Source organism: Crocuta crocuta, unplaced genomic scaffold, assembly GCF_008692635.1.
Source record: "Crocuta crocuta isolate KB4526 unplaced genomic scaffold, BGI_CrCroc_1.0 scaffold36, whole genome shotgun sequence".
Taxonomy (NCBI): domain Eukaryota; kingdom Metazoa; phylum Chordata; class Mammalia; order Carnivora; family Hyaenidae; genus Crocuta; species Crocuta crocuta.
The window spans coordinates 16,448,817-16,467,982 of NW_027532203.1; the positions used below are offsets into that span (position 1 = coordinate 16,448,817).

The following is a 19,166-nucleotide window of genomic DNA, read 5'->3' on the forward strand; positions in this document are numbered from 1 at the left end:
TGGGAGGGGCATGAGGGAGAAGAAGAGAGTTCTCACCCCCTCTGCCCCCACCCTCGACCCCCACCCCAGCCTCTTGATGTGCTGGGCTGCAGATAAGGAGAAATCCCTGGAAATATCCAACCACCTTTTAAGTACGGGCTGGCCTATGAAGGTACCAGTGGCCTGCATCTGTATTTCATATGCACCTTGGCAGCGGGAGAGGAGAAAGCTGGCGCCTGTGGGCTGAATGGAACAGCGGACACCCTCTCCCCCAGGTCCCGTGTGCTACCTGCTCCGCTCCCGCCCCCCCCCCCCCCCCCCCCCCCAGGCCCTCTTCTGGACTCCCAGCTGCCCTGAGCTCCAAGCAAATGCCAGACACCAGCCTAGCACAGCATAGGCGTGGTGTTTTATCCTCAGGGGGCAGCAGGGGGCTGTGTGCAAGGAGGGCTGCTGTCGCCTGAGACCCGTCCTGCTGGGCTCCAGGGCTCTCTGGAAGGACTACAGGTACAGAGGGCAGAAGGTTGCTACAGACCTGCTGAGTCACTGCTGCCGACAAGGTTGCCAAGGCAACAGCCTTCTCTGATTTCTGTCCCGCCATGGAAACATGGGCTGCAGGAAGCCTTGGCAACCGAGTGGTACCCTGCTTCCGAGGATGCTGCAGTGGCTTGGCACGCAGAGTCCAGCCCCAGCACGGCTGGGCTCTGAGGGTGACATAGTGCCTGCCTTAGCCACAAGGTGGCCACTGGATGCTGCGCCCAGGACCCCCTTGGAACCTGGGGAGGCCAGGTCCCGACCTATGCTCTCATTCCGGTAGGGGGCCTCCACGTGCTGAAGGCCATCTCCCCTCTCCGCCCAGGGAAAACTGATCTCGGGAGTTTGGGTGGATCCCACACAGACAGACGATGGAAAAAGGAGCCGTGGTGAGAGGCTGGGGTCCCCTGGGAGAGTAGGAAGCAAGTGATGGGTCTCTCCCCAGAAAAAGAGACACAAACACATGATTTTGCGTGAAAGTTTAAGGGGGTTAAACTGACTCACAGACACTCTGGTGTGACGACCTGGGCACTGGATGGCGTCAGAAGGCCTTAAATTGTGGCTCTTCTTGGGCAAGTGAGTCTGCCTGTCTGAGCTGCATTTCTCCAATAGAGCCAAGAGGATCTCCCTCCCCGGGCGTTTGTTCATGACTCTGTGCTGGTGGGAGCCGGGCGGTCAGAGAAGGGGTGCCCACAGGGTAGGATGGGGGAGCAGGTGAGATGCAGTGATGTTTAATACAACCAACAATATCAGTTATGCTTAGATCTGAAGTGATGGGAGGGGAGGGTGGACAGCAAGGGATTGGAAGGAAAAGTAAAAGCCATCAGTATAATAAAGAAAAGAAGAACAACAAATGTTGGCACAAATGTGGAAAAGCCCTGTGTGTCGCTGGTGGGAATACAAAATATTCAGCCTCTGTGCGAAAGAGTTTGGCAGCTCCACTAAAACTTGAAACATGGAATTTCCATGTGTGCTACTGTGATTTATACCAGATGTATTTCGTCTTTGTCCCTAGTCCTGGTATAGAACTCCTCATCCTTGGAATTTCTTAAGTGAGGACAGAAGATAAAGGTGCCTTCTGTTAATGAGGCAACTTTTGAAAAAACACCTAGGGAATCCAAGGGAGGGGGCTGGTTCAACCATGAGGTTGGAGGGTTAGAACTTTCAGTCCCAACTCTGAACTCCAGGGAGGGGAGAGGGGCTAGAGAGTCACCAATGGCCAATGATTTGCTCACTCATGCCTGTGTAATGAAGCCTCCTCCCCCAAAAAAAACCCAAAGGAGGGGTTTGGGGGAGTTTCTGGGTTGGTGAGCATAGGAGATTCCAGAAGGGTGGCACTCTGGCGACGGCATGGAAGTTTGGTACCGTCCCGCATCCCTTGTCTGATGCATCTCTTCCATCTGGCTGTTCCTGAGTTCTATCCTTTTATATACACCAGTAATCTAGTGGGTACCATGTTTTCCCGACTTCTGCAGCCTCCCTAGCAAATTAACAGAACCCAGGGGGGTGGTGTCGCTGGAAACCCCAGTCTACAGTCAGATGTCTGAAGCACAAGGGACAGCGTAGACTTTGGACTGGCATCTGCCATGGGGAGAGAGGGCAATTTGTAGGACTGAGCCCTCAACCCAGGGGGTCTGATGCTGTTCCCAGGTAGATGGTGTCAGCATGGAGTTGAATTGCAGGACACTCCACTGGTATCAGAAAACTGCTTGGTGGCATTGGGAAAAAACCCCACACACATCAGAAATGGTGTCAGAATTGGACCATGTGACTCAGCAATTCCATTTCCCAGGCACCTGCCCAAAAGAATTGAAAACGGGGACTCAACAAATACTTGTACACGAATGTTCATAGCAGAATAATTCACAACCACCGGAGCATGGAAAGAACCCAAATGCCCATCAGCAGATGAATGTATAGACAAATATAATAGGCCCGCATGATGAAATAGTATGCAGCCACAAAAAGGAATGGAGTGTTGATACAGGCCACCTATGATACCACTTATATAAATAACAGGAAGAGGTTAATTCACAGAAACAGAAAGCAGATTGGTGGGTGCCAGGAATAAGAGGGAAGTGGAGAGTAAGTGCTTAGTGGACAAGGATTTTATTCTGGGCTGTTGAAAATGTTTTGAAACTACACAGAGGTGGTAGTTACACAATATTATGAAAATATGAAACGACACTAAATTGAACACTTTAAAATGGTTAATGTGGGGGCACCAGGGTGGCTCAGTTGGTTGAGCATCTGACTCTTGGTTTTGGCTCAGGTCATGGTCTTGTGGTTTGTGAGACTGAGTCCCGTGTTGGGCTCCATGCTGGCAACGTGGAGCCTGCTTGGGATTCTATCTCTCCCTCTCTCTCAGCCCCCCTGCCCTGCTCGAACTCACATGCATACATGCCCTTTCTCAAAAATAAACTTAAAAAAAGAAACATCAAAAAAATATATTTTTAAAAAATGGTTAATGTGTTATTAATGGTTATGTGACTCTAAGTTAAGAAAAATTATTTTAAGAAAGAAAAGAAGAAATAAACCATCTGTCTCATAACCCTGTGTCAGTTATATTCCTGTCCCGAGGTCAGTCCAGGCCCTGACACATCGTTAAGAGAAAAAGGTAACATTGATACATGAAATAAAAAGACAATGAGACAACCCGGTATAAAATCAAACACTACACCAGTGGTTCTCAAAGTGGGGTCCCTGGATCCCCTGGGGGAACTTGTTAGTAATGCACATTCTCAGGCCGCACCCCAGGCCTCCTGAATCAGAGTTCAGGGTGTTGAGGCTGTTTTGACAAGTCTCCGAGTGGTCCTGATCAAATATGAGGACCCACTGCACTAGGTCACTGACAAGCAGAGCCACGGTAGGTGGTCAGGAAGAGGATCTGGCCGTGAGGACAGATAGGACTGGGCAGTGAAGGGTGGAGGGGTTCTAGGCAGAGGCCAGGGAGCGCACAGTTCTGGGTGGAAAGCCTCTCTGGACATCAACCACCTGTGTGTTCTTAGTGCAGCAGAGATGCCCGCCCGTCTTAGGGCAGCAGGAGCGGGCCCCTCTCTGCCCCAGGATACCCCTATGTAAGAGCCTCTAGTCACCCTTACCCTTCCCGGTCGATGTGTGGCAAGGTCGGCTTAGGCGTGTGTCTCAGCTTCCGGTGAAACTGCGTGAAGTCCAGCTTTTCGGGCTGCAGGTCCCAGGTGGCACCACTAGAGGGCGAGAAAAGGTGAGAAATCTCTGAGGCAAGGAGAGCCCAGCCCCATTACTGATGGACTCAGACAACAGGGCACAAGCCCAGCAGGGAGCATCCTCATGAAGAGGTGGGCAGGATGGGGAGGGCACCCACCAGCCGAGGGCAGGGTCGACAGAGACCCCTCACTCGGAATGGAGGTGGCGGTGTCAGCTCTGTGTTCCAATAGCGGGGCAGGAGGCTCAACCCTGCTGTACAATAATGCATGCCTATAAAACAGAAGTGTTGGTCTGATGCCTGCTCTCCAGCGGCACCCCCTAAACCACTTCAGAGTTTGCTTTCAGGAAGGCTGGAAAGAAAGGAGGCCAAAAACCTGTCACTAGAACTTCTTTTTTTTTTTTTTTAATTTTTTTAAGGTTTTTTTTATTTATTTCTAGAGAGAGAGAGAGCGTGAGCAGGGGAGGGTCAGAGAGAGAGGGAGTCACAGACTGAAATAGGCTCCAGGCTCCGAGCTGGCAGTCAGCACAGAGCCCGACGCGGGGCTCGAACCCACGAACCGTGAGATCATGACCTAAGCGAAAGTCGGACGCTTAACCGACTAAGCCACCCAGGCGCCCCTAGAACTTCTGACAACAGCTCAAAATGGTGGCAAGGCAGCTCTGAGGCAGACAAGGCAAGTCGGTGGGGCAGGAGGTTGAGTCCCACAGAGCCCCAGTCCCGGGAGACCAGGCTGATTCCATCCTGGGAAAGCCTGAGTCTGAGCCACAGCTGTGCCTGGAGCATGCCCAGTGTTGGCCAGCTCCAAGGCCGGGGCAGAGTGCAGCTAAAGGGCTACTGCCATACATAGCCCCAAGCCGTCACTCCCCAGAGGAGTGAACATACAGTAGGCACCCATTAGCAAACCTTTCAGGGGCACCATCTCCTCAGACTGAGGAACCTTGGCCCATACCTGTTCTTCCAACCCAGCCCATCAGAAACCTTCTAGAAACTATGCCACTGACAACCCTTCCTTCCCCCAGGCCTCTCTGCAGCCATCCCTTCCAAACCCTGTGAGCTCAGGTGAGGGGGAGTATTTGCAGCCACAGTCATCTGTCTCTGGCAACATGGGCTGCCTGGTGTCTGCCATGTGCCATTCTCCTTTGCTTTTCCAGCCGCTAGTCCATCGCTTTGCCTTCTCTCCCTCTCTGTGGTTAGACTGTTAGTGTCTGTCTTCTCTTTCCCCTCAATCCTCTCTACCTCCTCTTCCTTCTCTTTCTCTTGGATGGTCTCCTCTCTCATTTTCTTTCCTTTGATCTCTTTCTCCCTCTCTCTGACCTCCTTCCTCAGCAGCAGTATCCTTTCTATCTCACCCCCTCTGTTTCTCTCCACTTCTTGATCAAAGAACACTCAACATTTACGCAACTTGCAAAGACTCCATGGAGCTCCTCTAAGGACATGAACCTGGGGTCCCAGCCAGAGGCATACGCCACAGACAAGAGGAAGAAAAACTTACCTGAAGGAATCAAAGGTGTTGGCAGCCCAGATATCTGTGCCCAGCATGTCCAGAGAGTTGTCTTTGCTGCCGTTCTGGAAGAGACGGGATGAAAAAAGGGGGCATTATTTGCGTGGTCAGGACACGGAGAACACGCAGCCATAGGCCTAATCCCAGAGAGGTCTGCAGAGGCAGCCCCTCGGTTGGTGATTCTGGGCAGCTAGTAGGCTGGAGAGCGCCGCTGGAGTGAGCATCCTGGCCATTGTACCGGGTAAGTCACAAGGACCCCTGCCCCCCTCCAATTCCCCCCAGTTCAGGTTCTCACTTTGCTGGTGGCTGACAGAGCTACGCTATCAGGTACAGAAACAGCCGGAGTTTCTGCTGCCCCCAGCCCATGGCTTTCTCTTCAAACCTGCCACACTGATGAGCTGCTGCCAGCATTGCCAGCCCGATGGCAGTGGTTTCTTCCCAGGCAGAGGCTCCGGAAACCCAGACACACAGGCAGGTCTGTGTTGGGAGGCTGACTTCCACTGGCGTTAGCCCTACTTCTTGAAATCAGGCGGCCCTGAGAAGTCCCCATTGACTAAGGTACACCAGTGATTAAATTCTCTAAGTTAACCCCGCTACAGTCTTTGTCCTGCAATGTCCCCTACGCGATCCATCCCGTAGACAGAAAACACCTTATTTCATCCAGTTTCTATAATTTGGCTTCTCTGCCCCTCGGTTGACAATCTCCCCAAATTCTCCAACAACTTGCCTTACCTCTGATGCCCTCCATCCCTCGTTTTCCCTCCAGCCTGTTTTCATCATCGCACTCTTTAAAACCAATACTTCCACCTCCAGGACAGCTGGTTGTGTACACACCTTATGACCCAGGACGTCACTCCCAGGTATAAACACAACCAAAATGCACACAGATATTCACCTACAGTACAAAGCGCACAAGGGTACAGAGCAGCACTACTCACAATAGATCCCACTGGAAGCCACGTAAATGCTTCCCAGCAGTTGACCAGACAGTAAATTGTGGCACATTCACATACTGGAATATCGCACAGCAGGGAGAATAAACAAATTAAAACGACATACAACAGCATAAATAAGCCCCCAAAACATAAAGAAGAACAAAAGAACCCAGATACAAAGAAAAGTACCAACTCTATGATTCAATTTATATAAAGTTCAACAACAGACCAGCTGTGGAAACAGAATTCAGGAAGCGGGACCCAGGGGGGTCCTGGGGGACTGGTAATGCCCTGTTTCCTGCTCTGGGTGCTGGTTACATAAATGTGTTCAGCTTGTGAAAACCCACTGAGCTGTATGCACGTGATATGTACGTTTTTTTTCCCGTGCGTGTTAGGCCCTCCTAGATTCCTGACAGTGTCCCCAGTCTTTGTTTTGAGGACTGATCTGTCCCCAAACCTGCCACTTCTCAGGTCCATTAGCTCCTACCCTGGATGATCTTCTTTTTGAGACCTTTCCATGGGCCTAAGTCGAGGCAGACACCGAAGACACAGAAGTGGGGGAGTCACAGGCCCTGCCTGCAAAGAAGGGTAGGTGTGCAATGACACACATGTAATAAATAATGACAAGACAGTGTGATATGTGCACTGATTCAAGGGGCCATAACGGGACCAGAGCACAAGCAACTTTGCTGGTGACCCGTCCCGAGCAGGGGACGCAAGGATTCATGGAGGCGAGGCAAGCAGAGGGAAAAGCAGGGAAGGGGTCATGCTGGAAAAGGGGACAGTGTGTGGGAAGGGCCGGACCCAACAGGGCATTCTGGGGAACTTTAGGGCCTCTGGGTTTGCACAGGGGGGCACAGCAGCCCAGAGAGTGTCTGGGGGTGCCACAGGGGTGAGTTGGTGGTCTCCAACATCACCCACTCTGTCCTAGCCAGGGCCTACGATGGGCCCCATGAGTGCTCCTCAGTGCCTGCTGGGGTTGAATTGTGGCCCCCCTCCAATCCATATGTTGAAGTTCTAACGCCTGGTACCTCAGAAAGTGACTTTATTTGGGAATAGGGTCGTTGCAGATGGAGTTGGTTAAGATGAGGTCATATGGGTGGGCCCTAGTCCAATATGACTGCTCTCATTATAAAAGGAAGAAATTTGGACATGGAGACAGACACTCAGTAGGAGGACGCCACGGAAAATCGGAGTCACATTGCCACAAGCCGAGGAGCCACTGAGGGCTGGGAGACAGGCATGTAGCAGATCCTTCCTTGGTGACTTCACAGGGATCCTGGCTCCCCACCCCCTGATTTTAGACTTCTGGACTCCAGCATTGTAGGACTGATGATACCTTTCACTAGGTTGAGCCAGTGTGCGGGTCAGAAGTGTGGAATTGAGCAGCCCTAGCAAACTAACATGGCGACCAACCACCTGTCCCTCTACACACTCCCTTTGCAAAGGTGGTCAGTCATGTCCCTTCCTCCTGCAGTCAGCAGATACCCCCTGTGCCAACCCCAGGACCTTCTCACGTCCTCGCAGCCACACTGTCCACCTGAGGGGTAAGGTCTCCTGCATCCTGCAAACAGAGCAGCCCAGGCCGGCTCAGGCTGGCCTCTGACCTCCCAATGTCCACCTCCCCAGGAGCCAGCCCTGAAAAGTCCCACCTTCTATCTTCCTTGGTGGCGACTCCTGCAGACCACAGCCAACATCACCCCAGAGCCTGCTGAACAAAGCCCCAGTGGACTAGAAATGAACTTGAACCAGGTTCACTGACTCCACTTCTGCCTCTCCCAACAACCAGAGACACCAGCGCCTGACAGAGAAGCCCCGTGATTTGGGGGATTGGATTTGTCTTTGATTTTCCTCATCTTCAGGTTGGTCAGAGCCGGCAAGCATGCTCCCCTCCCTGCCCGCATCGTACTCAGCATGCCTGACTCACCAGCCGCTCACGTGGAAACCAACCTAGTTTCCAGGGAGAGAGCAGTTTGCGGGCGCGTTCCAGCTTTTAATCAATCTGAAGGAAAGGGAGCACAGTGGCCCAGCCTCCCAGCAGAGGGGCCCAACGCTTGGATCTTCTCAGACACCAGGAGACAAAGAGGGGGTGTGGGGAAAAGGGAGAGCCGTAAATGGGGGGCTGAGGGCACACAGGGGAGGGTGCATGACCTCAGACCTCATCGATAAGAGGACTGGCCCTGCCTGTGGCACCACCAGCCGGAAGCCCTAAGTTCTAAGTGACAAAACTTTCTGCTCTCACCACGCCCTGAGAGGCCCCACAATCTTCTATTGTGAGTCAACGGCATTTACTCAGGGCCATAACCTCTCCATATGGTGCCACATGGCGGCTCTGTGCTTCCTACCCACACTGTCCAGTCCTGCGTTCCCACAATCCCTTTCGTTACTGACAGTGACTGATCAGCCCCATCGTGGTCCTCTCCTGCCCCTCTGCAGACAGGCTCCATCCTTCCAAGTTTGGCTTCCCCGGAAGGCTCATGTGACCACCCAACTGCAGCGACCTTGCTCTGCCCTAAACTAGCCATCCACGCAGGTGGACTGCGGCAGCTCTCGCTCCATCTGCTTATAGTGTCCCCTCTCCCGCGCTGGATCAGGGACACTGACTGGCGGGCACCTCTCTGGGCCCCCAAGGACTCTACACTCAGTGCCTAAGAAGTGTCTGCAGAACTGACTTTTGCTTCAATCAACTTTCACTGTCTTCCTCTTGCCACGATGAGCCTGTGACCTCAGTGAAGTCTGGGCTTGAGATTTAAATAAAGAGCTCTCTGAATGGGAAAAGCTGTTTGCTGCAGACTGAGTCCTTCTGACCCAAGTATGCTGCCACCACTCCCTCTCCGGCCAGTGGCAGACATCACTCGCCAATCATGGCATGATTTACAGTCCTCGAATCAGGTGACCCCTAATGTTCCAGGACCACCCCCTCCCTCCCTCCTTGAGTTGCCCCATCCCCCTCCCCATCCCAACTCCTGGCGCCTGGCTGGCTTCCAATGCAACTCTGAAATCGCACGTGACTAAAGAGGCTCACTTCTATCAATCAACCCCCATGAGGGCACAGCCCCAAGGCCTCTTGAGGTGTGTTCACAGCACCCCTCCCAGACCTCAAACGTCATTATCCGTGGGTAGAGCGCTTCAATGCAAAGGTCAATAGACACACACAAAAAATTCAAACGAATAAATAAATCCTTCTTCTGCAGCACGTGCCGGAGACCTCACCCAGAGTGAAGTTCATTGTCCTTCAGAGGAGGAAGACGAAGTATCTCTCCCTGATCCCCGACCCTTTAAATACCTGACCTACTCTGGTGCTTACTGATTCAGCTTCAGGGGAGAATCACTTGTCATCACTCCCTTATAAAAATGTTACATCTCCCTGGTAAGTTGTTTCTTTTTCCAGTTTCCCCACTCTGATAAAAATGCACATAACATAAAATTTACCAGCCTAACCATTTTCAGGTGTACAGTTCAGCCATCACTGCCATCCATCTCTGGAACTCTTCTCACCCCGTAGAAGGGAAGCTCTGATCCCACTGAACACTAACTCCCATCGCCCCTTCCCCCGGCCCCTGGCCCCCACCACCCTACTTTCTCTCTCGTGATTTGCCCAAATCTGAGCACCTCACACAGGTAGAATCGTACAAGACTCCGCCTAGCCAAATGTCCTCAAGATTCCACCATGATCCCAAGTAGGCTGTGAGCTCCTTGACTACCTTCTCTTCTTGTGCCTCTACAGTGGCCAAGTCAGGCACACAGTAGGTCCGCCTCCAACACCTGCCAACTGATTAACCGGACTCTCTCCTGTAAGTGGGGGAGGCCCAACCCTCCTGCTATCATGTCTGAAGGACTGATTCACAGATTAGGGTGTAAAGATCGATTTACTGCCTAGGACTCCAGGGCACCAAGAGTGAGGAACATGGGCCAGAGAGAGAACGACACAAAAAAGGGACAGGAAGGTCACAACCAGGAAAAGAATCATGTGGACAGTTCCCCTGCAGCTGTGACATTCAGCAGCCCTGGAGGAGGTGAGGGCACCTGGCAAGGGTGAGGACCCCCCGGGGCCGCTGGAGGAGCCGAGACTGAGGGGCCTGTGTGTGCTGAATGAGAACAGGAAGGTAACCGCACTGACAGGTGAGAGGGTGAGTCTGGAGAAGCTCACAGTGAAAGTCTTGGTCACAGGGGATGACCTACTTATTATTGCTCTATTTGACATCGTAACTGCACATTTTACAGACTCAGGATGTCTCCTCAGAGCTCGTTGCAATAGAATGTGTGGGGCATATAATCACGGCATGCAACCATTTCTCAACAGGGGCTGGAGAAATTGCCTGGCAGTTGGAAGCAAAATCAATCTCCATCAAATCTTGGTCCAGAGAGGGAAGAACTTCACCTGCTGAGCCTTCCTTTGCCGTCTCTCGTCAATGCCGAGGTGGTGGCCCAGGCAGTGCCTGGAGGGGCCACACTGACGGCGACGGTGAAACTGGACCACCAGGAACCAAGAGCTTCATACGCCCATCCCCTGCACCCAGCTCTGGGCTGGCGGCCTCCAAGCTGACCACGCGGTCACCTTACCATGGGGCTTCAGGTCCTGTCAAAGCCATTAGAGTGTCCGGATGTCCCCCTTTCTTGAGGTCTGGGCACCAGTCCTCAAGCCTGATCTATCCCAGCACACGTGTGTGCATGCAGGCCACATGTTCCACAAACACTCTTATTATTACAGAGAAATTACAGAGGGGCATGGGCTTGCAGATGGACAGACCCACAGACAGGCAGACTATAGTCTGACTTCTGGAATCTCACACCTGGAGCCAGACCCACCTCCCCGTCCAAACCACCCCAACCCCTTACCCACACTGAGGAGCCGCATGAGAGGCAAGGACGAGCAGAGGACAGAGCAGAGGGTGACCAGCGCTTGGCTTGTCCCCAGGCTGCAGCCAAGGCCTCTATAGGCACACTACTAACGCATGGTGTTAGTTTGAAGGGCTCTGAGGTCATGCCAAGCCCCCCAGGATAGAGGCTTGTATTCCCCTTTGGACCCAGACTCATAGAAAACAAATGTCCTCCCCAACCCCAGTCTTTGCTTCTGATAGGACCCAGCTCACGGCCCGTCCTCTCTGCAGACCTGCATTTCCTCGACTGCCGCTAGCGCCCCAGGAACCCACAGCACTTCCAGACCTCCCCAGCTCTTCGACTGCTGTGCTTCCCAGTGGTGTTCTCGAAACACGAATCCACTGGCTCTTAAATGTCAATGTGCATCAGAATCACGCAGGGAGAGGAGCATCACTAGGTTAAATTTAGTGCAGCTGGGGTGGCCCATGGAACACACTTTTAGAAACACTGGATGTTCAAACGGTTTGGTGAGGAAGAAACAAGTTCAAAAAGGCTCCCTTGTAAATGTCTGGGGCACATTGAGTTAAAAGACTGTTGTTTTTTTAATGTTTACTTATTTGGGGAGAGAGGATGGGGGGAGGGGCAGAGAGAGAGGGAGAGAGAGAATCCCAAGCAGGCTCTGCACTGTCAGTGCAGAGCCCGACATGGAGTTCAAGCCCACAACCGTGAGATCATGACCTGAGCCAAAATTAAAAGTGGGATGTTTAACGGACTGAGTCATCCAGGTGTCCCAAATGATTGTTAAATAAATTACTTTATGCAAAACTTCTCGGTGACGTTATTGGTCTTAGATGGATGCTGACTCTTCAGGTAGGTGCAATAGAGCAGGCAGTATTTCCCAAACTCCTTTAGCCAGAAATCCACCCCATCCTTCCTTTTAGTCCACAGAGAATTTTGCAGAACTAGGGTTCCAAAGAACCTACTTTGGGAAATGGTTTTCTAACACTCTTTCTCAATTATTCTGCATCCTCTCCATTAGGAACCTGGCTTCACTTTTTGTTGTAGCCCTCTACTCACTCACATCTCATCCTAGACATGGGACCCAGCATCGTTCATTGAATATTCTTCAGCAAGGATTCGGGTGTCCAGGCACTGACAGCCCACCACAAAACTGCACTGGCTTCTTCAAGAACATCTTCCAGTTCCTGTAACTAGAGCTCTTCTCTGAGCCCCCTCCCCTCCCCAGCCCTGAGGTCACCCAGACCCTGCCACCCAGGTTGCTGCAAGGCCACGGTTCTGAGAAGCCTAATCAGAAGCAACCAGCGCTTACAGTGGATCATTTTTAGCACTTAAACGCTGCCGAATCATTCACAACAGGCCCTTTTCCTGGCAATTAGGGGGCCTCGTGCCAGTGTGAACCGTGCTGTTCTCAGAACAGATCACAAAGGGATAATGAGCACTTTAAACCATGTGGAAGAAGAAATGGAAACAGCCTGCCTACGGGCAGAGAGACTGGGGCCGCCTGAGAGCCAGGCCGGACACTGCTACCCCCAGCTCAGGAAGTCCGGACTCCGGCAATGACAACAGCCAACTATTGCTGATGCACCACTCACTGAAGGCCGGGCACCCTCTGAGTACTTCACATTGGTTACAACCCTAGGAAGCCCCATTTCACTGATGAGAAAATTGAGGGTAGGAGAACTTGCCTGTGTTCAGAGAGCTCGTTCCCAGGATGGGAATGTATACAATGGTGTGGCCCAGAGTTTATGCTCTTCACCGCTGCACCGGTGCTTACATTATTCAAATTAACTGTGACCTCACTGCAGCTTGCTATAATGCAGTATATCCATGCAGGTATCCATCCCCTCCAGACATTTGGGTTCTCTGAGTCCATCTCTGGCGATGTTTGGGAAGATAGTGCTGATGGAGGGAGAAATCACCTGCAGTGAAGGTAAGACGGAGTCTAAGGGTGTGAGCTGGAATGTACAGAGATGGAGAGGGGAGCTCTGTACCTGAGTGAGTGAAACAAGGTGGGAGTGGCTCACTGTACAGTAGAGAAACATGCTAAGTCAGGAGCAGTGGGAAAATAAACCCTCCTCTGTGCTGCTGGGTTTTCTTTATTAGTGAGCAACTGTGGAGTGATTTATGTGCTCATGTGTGGGTATGTATGTGTCAAAAATTCCACGCTACATGGGTTTAGGAACTCAGCAAATCTTGACTGGCTAGGGCAGCGTACAGGAGGAGAAGGACTGCTTCCGTTACCAGGAGGGTCACAGGTGAAGTTCCAACTAGAGGAAGCCGGGGCATGTCAGTCTGGATTTCCCTCAGCTTGTCTGCTGTAAGTCAGCTGTGCTAGGGGACACTGAGGCAGGGGTGGCCAGCCTCTGGTGTTGGCTTCTCACATGTGAAAGCCCAGTCTGGGAGCACCTGCACAGGGCCTAGTGCTGGACACCAGGAAGACAAAGGCAGGACAGCCCCTGCTCCCCAGAGGGCTCACAGTCCCAGGACATCTCCCTCCTTGGTGCAGAATGTTCTTCCGCAGATGCTGTCCATTGTGAGGGCCAAGAGCAAGGCTGACTCTAACGTGGACAAACTGTCTCACTTCATGGACACAGGTTCCAGGTGTAGATGATGAGGAGGGCCATCCCTTTGGACTTGGACAAAACTTCTCTCCTTCCTCTCCAAGGACCCCACCCAACTTCCATGCCTCGGCCCACAGAAGGGGCCTAGTCCTGAGGCTGTCTGTCATCCCGGCCCTCCCAGGTCTTACTGCCCAAACAAGAGTCACAGAAACAAAAAGAACACTGGAAGATGGCATGTAGTCAAGCACCATGTGACAAGATACATGCCACCCCTGTTGCTAGCTTTGGGGGAGACAGCAGAGGAGCTCAGAGATTCTGGGGAAACTTCCTGCAAGTACCGACATGGTTTGGACTAAGAGTGGGGAAAGCAGGACTCTAGGCCTGCAAGCTGCTTCCTGGAGGGCTCAGGAGAGTCACTCAGCCTCTTGGACTGAGGCTGCTTTCTCTGTGCCATGAGCACTTGGACTGGATCAGTGATTCCCCAGTCGGGGTAGGGACAGTAGGCAGAATATGAGACACTGAGAACAAAGGCCCCAGAAAGCATCTCCTGGGCCCAAACAGGGATTTCTAACAGGCTGGGTCCGAAACTCCTCTCAGGCTCCAATGAAACTAGAATTTGAGAGACAGTCCCGTCCTAGTAACTCTGTGCATGTGTGCGAGTGTGTGCACATGTATGATTGTGTGTTCAGCACCAAGGACAGCACCCCACATGCTGATGGGAAAGACCATGATGGACCTCCCCCCCCACAATATTTTAATGTCCCTACAATAGAAGGGTCTTTGAGGCAGAGAAAGGCAGACCAGAGGCCAGCACAGAGGGCCTCCTGGGTGTCACCAGAGCAGAGTTCAGGAGCCACAAAAGCCATTCCTTTCATTATTAAACTTTCCTGTTTGTCTGCCCTTCCCTCTCTAACTCTGTTTTTCTTTTTCTTTTTAATTTTTTAATGTTTCTTTATTTTTGAGAGAGAGAGAGAGAGAGAGAGAGAATGGGAGGGGCAGAGAAAGAGAGAGGGAGACACAGAATCTGAAGCAGGCTCTAGGCTCTGACCTATCAGCACAGAATCCAACAATGCAGGGCTTAAACCCACAAACTGTGAGATCATGACCTGAGCTGAAGTCAGACACTTAACCAACTGAGCCGCCCAGGTACCCTGTACCCTGACTGTCTTTAAATCAAGACCCAAAGGGAGAGGTGGGAAATAACGACTGAAGCCTGTAACCAAGTATACCTCTCCTAATCCAATCCTTTCTGCTCACTCTCTTGGTTGGCTAAGTTTGTGCTTTCAGATTTAAATGGCCATGTTATGTGAACCTGTCCTGCACTGGGCAACACCACAGGCCACTTCTGGCTGCCTTCCTATTCGGCATCTGCTGAAATAATGCAGGCCCATTTAACTGTCCCCAGTCGTCCACCCTGCATGTTCTTATGAAGAGAAAGGATGTCATCCTCATAGGGAGGCCTTCTCGAAGCTCCCCAGTCCCCAGAGATTCTCTCTTCCTGCCAGGCCCAGACTCAGAACTACAGAAGGCCAGGGAGGAAAGGAACTTAGAGATCATCAGGTCCAGGGATGACCCAGGGGGTTCTGCAGAGGTGCTCCCACAGCAATGGGACAGATGGAGTGGAAGACAGCAGGTGGGCTCTTCCTCCTCCTGCCCCCCCCCCCAAGCTGTTTTGCCCCTTTTGTTTTCCATACAGGATTTCCCTGAAAGCTTTTGATGCGACAAAAGTTACTGTTCTTAAAAAAATTTTTTTTTTATTTTAGATACTTGTAGATTCATATCTAGCTGTAAGGAATAGCACAGAGATGCCCTGTGCCCTTTACTGTTTCCCCCATGTGGAAACTTGTAAACGTATAGTTCAATATTAAGACCAGGATATTGACATTGATACAGTCAAGATGCAGAACATTTCTACCAGCACGAGGTTCCCACCTGCTGCCCTTCTGTACCACACCCACTTTTTCCTGCACCATCCCTTCCTTAATCCCTGAAACTGCTAACCTGTTCCTCATTTCTATCATCTTGTCATTTCAAGAATATTATATATATATACATACATACACATATATATATGGAATTATAGACTATGTAAGTTTGGAGGGTTGGCTTTTTTCACTCGGCATAATTCCCAGGAGATTCACTCAGGTTGCTGCAAGTGTCAGTAGCGGACTCCTTTTCACTGCTGAGTGCCACAGCTTGTTTTAACTGTTTACCTGTTGAAGGACATCTGGGTGGTTTAGTTTTGGGCTATTATGAATAGAGCTGCCATAAACATTTGAGTACAGGTTTTTGTGTGAACATAAGTTTTCCTTTCTCTGGGATAAACACCCGGGAGTAAAACGACTGGATCATATGGTACTTGCAGGTTTAGTTTTTTAAGAAACTGCCAAACTGTTTTCCAGAATGGCTGTACCACTTTCCACTTCCGCCGGCTATGTATGAGTGATCCGATTTCTCTGTATCTTCACCAGCATTCGGTGTTGTCACTATATTTATTTTAATTAGCTATTTTGATAGGTGTGAAATCTCTCATTGTGGCTTTAATTTGCATTTCCCTTACAGCAATGATGTTGAACATCTTTTTGTGTGCTTCTTTGCCATCTGTACATCTTCTCTCTTCAGGGAAAAATGTCTCTTCATGTCTTTTGTCTATTTTCTAAGTATATTGTTTTAAACGTTGAGTGTGGGGAGTTCTTTATATATTCTGGGTACTGGTCCTTTGTCAGATACATGTTTTCCAAAAGTTTCTGTAATTTGTCTCCTCATCCTCTAAACAGGATTTTTCCTGTTTAATTTTGATAAGTCCAATTTCTCATCTCAGTGTTGACATTTACTGATTGTCTTTTCCCATTTAGTGTGACATATCTCTGGTCCTCTTAGTAGGACAAATGATTTTTTGTTGCAATGAGGACACTTTCATGTTATCTTATGAGACTGAATCATATTTAAATCTTCTGTGTTCACTGGCCTTTTGTGATACCACTTTGGCAGCTAAAAGATGGGGCACATAGCCTCATGTCTCCCAGTGTAGGTTGAAGTCCAGGGGAGCATCTGTTGTCATGGAGGTGGGAATTCCAGGACTCCAGAGTCCTCAGTGACCCTGCCATGGGGGTGGCCTCATTACTACTGTGCAACACTGGAAGTCTCAACTCTCTAATAGAACTCACTCCGACACAACCCAGCAGGGAGAGGAGGGGTGTCTCAATATTGCTGAATTGGGGTGGAAGTCCAGGCCCCCACATGGCCTCCCCTAATACTATGGGGGTTGTGAGGGACCCTTCGTATAAGCTGGCAGGTATGAAAGTCCCAGCTGCCTGCCTGGCCTTCTCTGACACCACCCCAGTGGAGGGTGGGAGGGCTCATTACAACCCAGTGAGAGTGGCAGTCTAGATTCTTTGCTGGCGTGGGTGAGGGTGGGGCTAAACTTTGTTCTGTGCTATCTGGCTGGAGTAGAGCAGTAATTATCTAAAACTTTTCTCTTCTTCTTTTAAGTCTATTTATTTATTTTTGAGTAAGAGACAGTGTGAGTGGGGGAGGGGCAGAGAGAGAGGGAGACAGAGAATCCCAAGCAGACCCTACACTGTCAGAACAGAGCCCAATGGGGGCTTCAAACTCACAAAACTGTAAGATCATGACCTGAGCTGAAACCAAGAGTTGGACGCTCAACCAACTGAACCACCCAGGTGCTCCTAAAACTTTTCTATCTTGAGAGAAAATATCTTTGCCTGGACCTTTGCGTAGAGACAACAGACTTTCCCATTGGTACTTTAAAAAAGATCTGTGTCCACTTTCATTTCCTGGTTACCTCCCTTTTCAGCCTCAAGTCTGGGATGTTAGAGACAAAAAGGAAACCCAGGGAAGTCACCACTATATCCTTGCTCGGGTCCCCCAAACTCTAGCTGGTCTGCTTTCTTATCTCTACCTTTCAGAATCTTCATACTCCAGGATCCTAGTTGTATTTAACAGGAGGACTACAGAAAAGAATATATACTCCATCTTCCCCAAAGCAGAAATCTAGGTCTGTATTTTTAACAATATATTTTGATGCCCTTACGTCTAGGTCATCTTGTTTTTAAGAGGCAAACAGGCTACTGCAAGGTGACTTGTCTTACCTATGGCCCAATTGTAAGTCAGAGATGGAAGCTAGGACTCACGTCTCCTGGCTCCCAGGCCAGTGCTGTTACCATGACAGCATGGCGCCTCCTCCCTCTTGCCTGTGTATCCGTGTATGTGATCTCCTCTGCCAGCTGCAAGCACCTCTGCAGATACCAGCCCTACTCTTCCTGTATTCACATGCTGCTCTGGACTGTTGCTTTCACACTAGAGAAAGTCTTATTTCTCTAAGCAGACTCCAGGTTCCCTGAGGACAGACAGTAGGCCACATGGCTCATACTGTTTATATCAGGGGCTCCATGGATGCTGACTGTTTTCCCTCCAAGTCAACCATCGATACTGTTTTAAGTGTTGTATCCTAGTTCCCCCAGATAAGCTGGAGCTAGAAGGCTCCTCAAGAACAGGGATAGGTGATATCTTCTGGAAAATAGAGGCTCACATGCTGGGAGCACCAGAGTTTGCAGAATCAGATCATGCCAGCAGGACCGTGTTCAGTTCGGGGAGGCTTTTTAGGAAGAATCATAGTTATAGTGCTCCCAGGAGAGTAACCCAGGATGGGACGGGACCTAAGAACCATTGTGTCAAGTCCCAGACATCTCAGCACTGCGGGGTAAGCGCCTGTCTTCTCTCTAACCTCTGTGTAAAGAGAGACTGTGCCCGTCAGCTTCACCATCCTGCTTCCGACCTCCCAGCAAGCTGCCGGGCACACGGGCAGCCCTCCGTGACAACATGCAGATTGGATCAATGCATGAAAGAACGGATAATTAAACAGAGGAATGAAGCAACTAAACCATGACAAAGGGAAACAGTTGCAGGAATGAATACATTTAGCTTAAAAGGCAGACTGGCCACGCTGGACTGCTGCGGGAGAGACTAAAACAGCAATGGGCAAAGGGAGCAAAACTAAAACCATCGGCTGGAGTTATGAGAAGATGGTTTGCAGCTGAATCAAAGAAAAACATTGTAGGGGCACCTGGGTGGCTCGGCTGGTTAAACGTTTGGCTTTGATTTGGGCTGAGGGCATGATCTCATGGTTCGTGAGACTGAGCCCTGAGTCGGGCTCTGCGTTGACCTCGAGAAGCCTGGTTGGGATTCTCTCTTTCTCTCTCTCTCTCTACCCCTCCCTCATTAGCATATGCATGCTCACATGCTCTCTCTCTTTTTTCCTCTCAAGATAAAAAACATTAAAAAAAAAAAAAGAGGAACATTGTACTCAATGGAGCTGCCTAACAACATTCTGAGATGCCTTTTGAAGTAGTGAGCTCCCCATTTCAGGAAACATCTAGCAGCTCAACAGCCGCATGAGGGCATTCCCGCACTGCGGGGCGGGAGCGTGGATCAGGTGACCTCTGAGCTCATTGTCTATCTGAGAGCCAGTGGTCTCTAGGGTTCCAGGGAGACCTGCTTAGCTCTGGATTTGATGTGGGAGGAAGAGGTCAGCCCTAGCTCCCAGAGAGCTTCTACTAGAGGTGGGGCATGTGATAATCACTCGAGCCTGTCGCCAGATAGCTCTGGTT

At 50.7% G+C, this 19,166-nt stretch overlaps 1 protein-coding gene across 2 annotated transcripts in view; it reads right to left on the reverse strand.

Moving 5' to 3' along the window:
* The window catches only part of CTIF (cap binding complex dependent translation initiation factor), a 215,513-nt gene that overhangs the window by 173,744 nt on the left and 22,603 nt on the right, over nucleotides 1-19,166 (reverse strand). For both annotated transcript variants that reach the window (XM_077777642.1, XM_077777641.1), the window contains exons 3-4: nucleotides 5,190-5,263; nucleotides 3,612-3,716 (exon numbers count right to left, since the gene is read on the reverse strand). In XM_077777642.1, coding sequence (XP_077633768.1) covers nucleotides 3,612-3,716; nucleotides 5,190-5,263 — 179 coding nt within the window. The remainder of the gene's footprint in view (nucleotides 1-3,611; nucleotides 3,717-5,189; nucleotides 5,264-19,166) is intronic.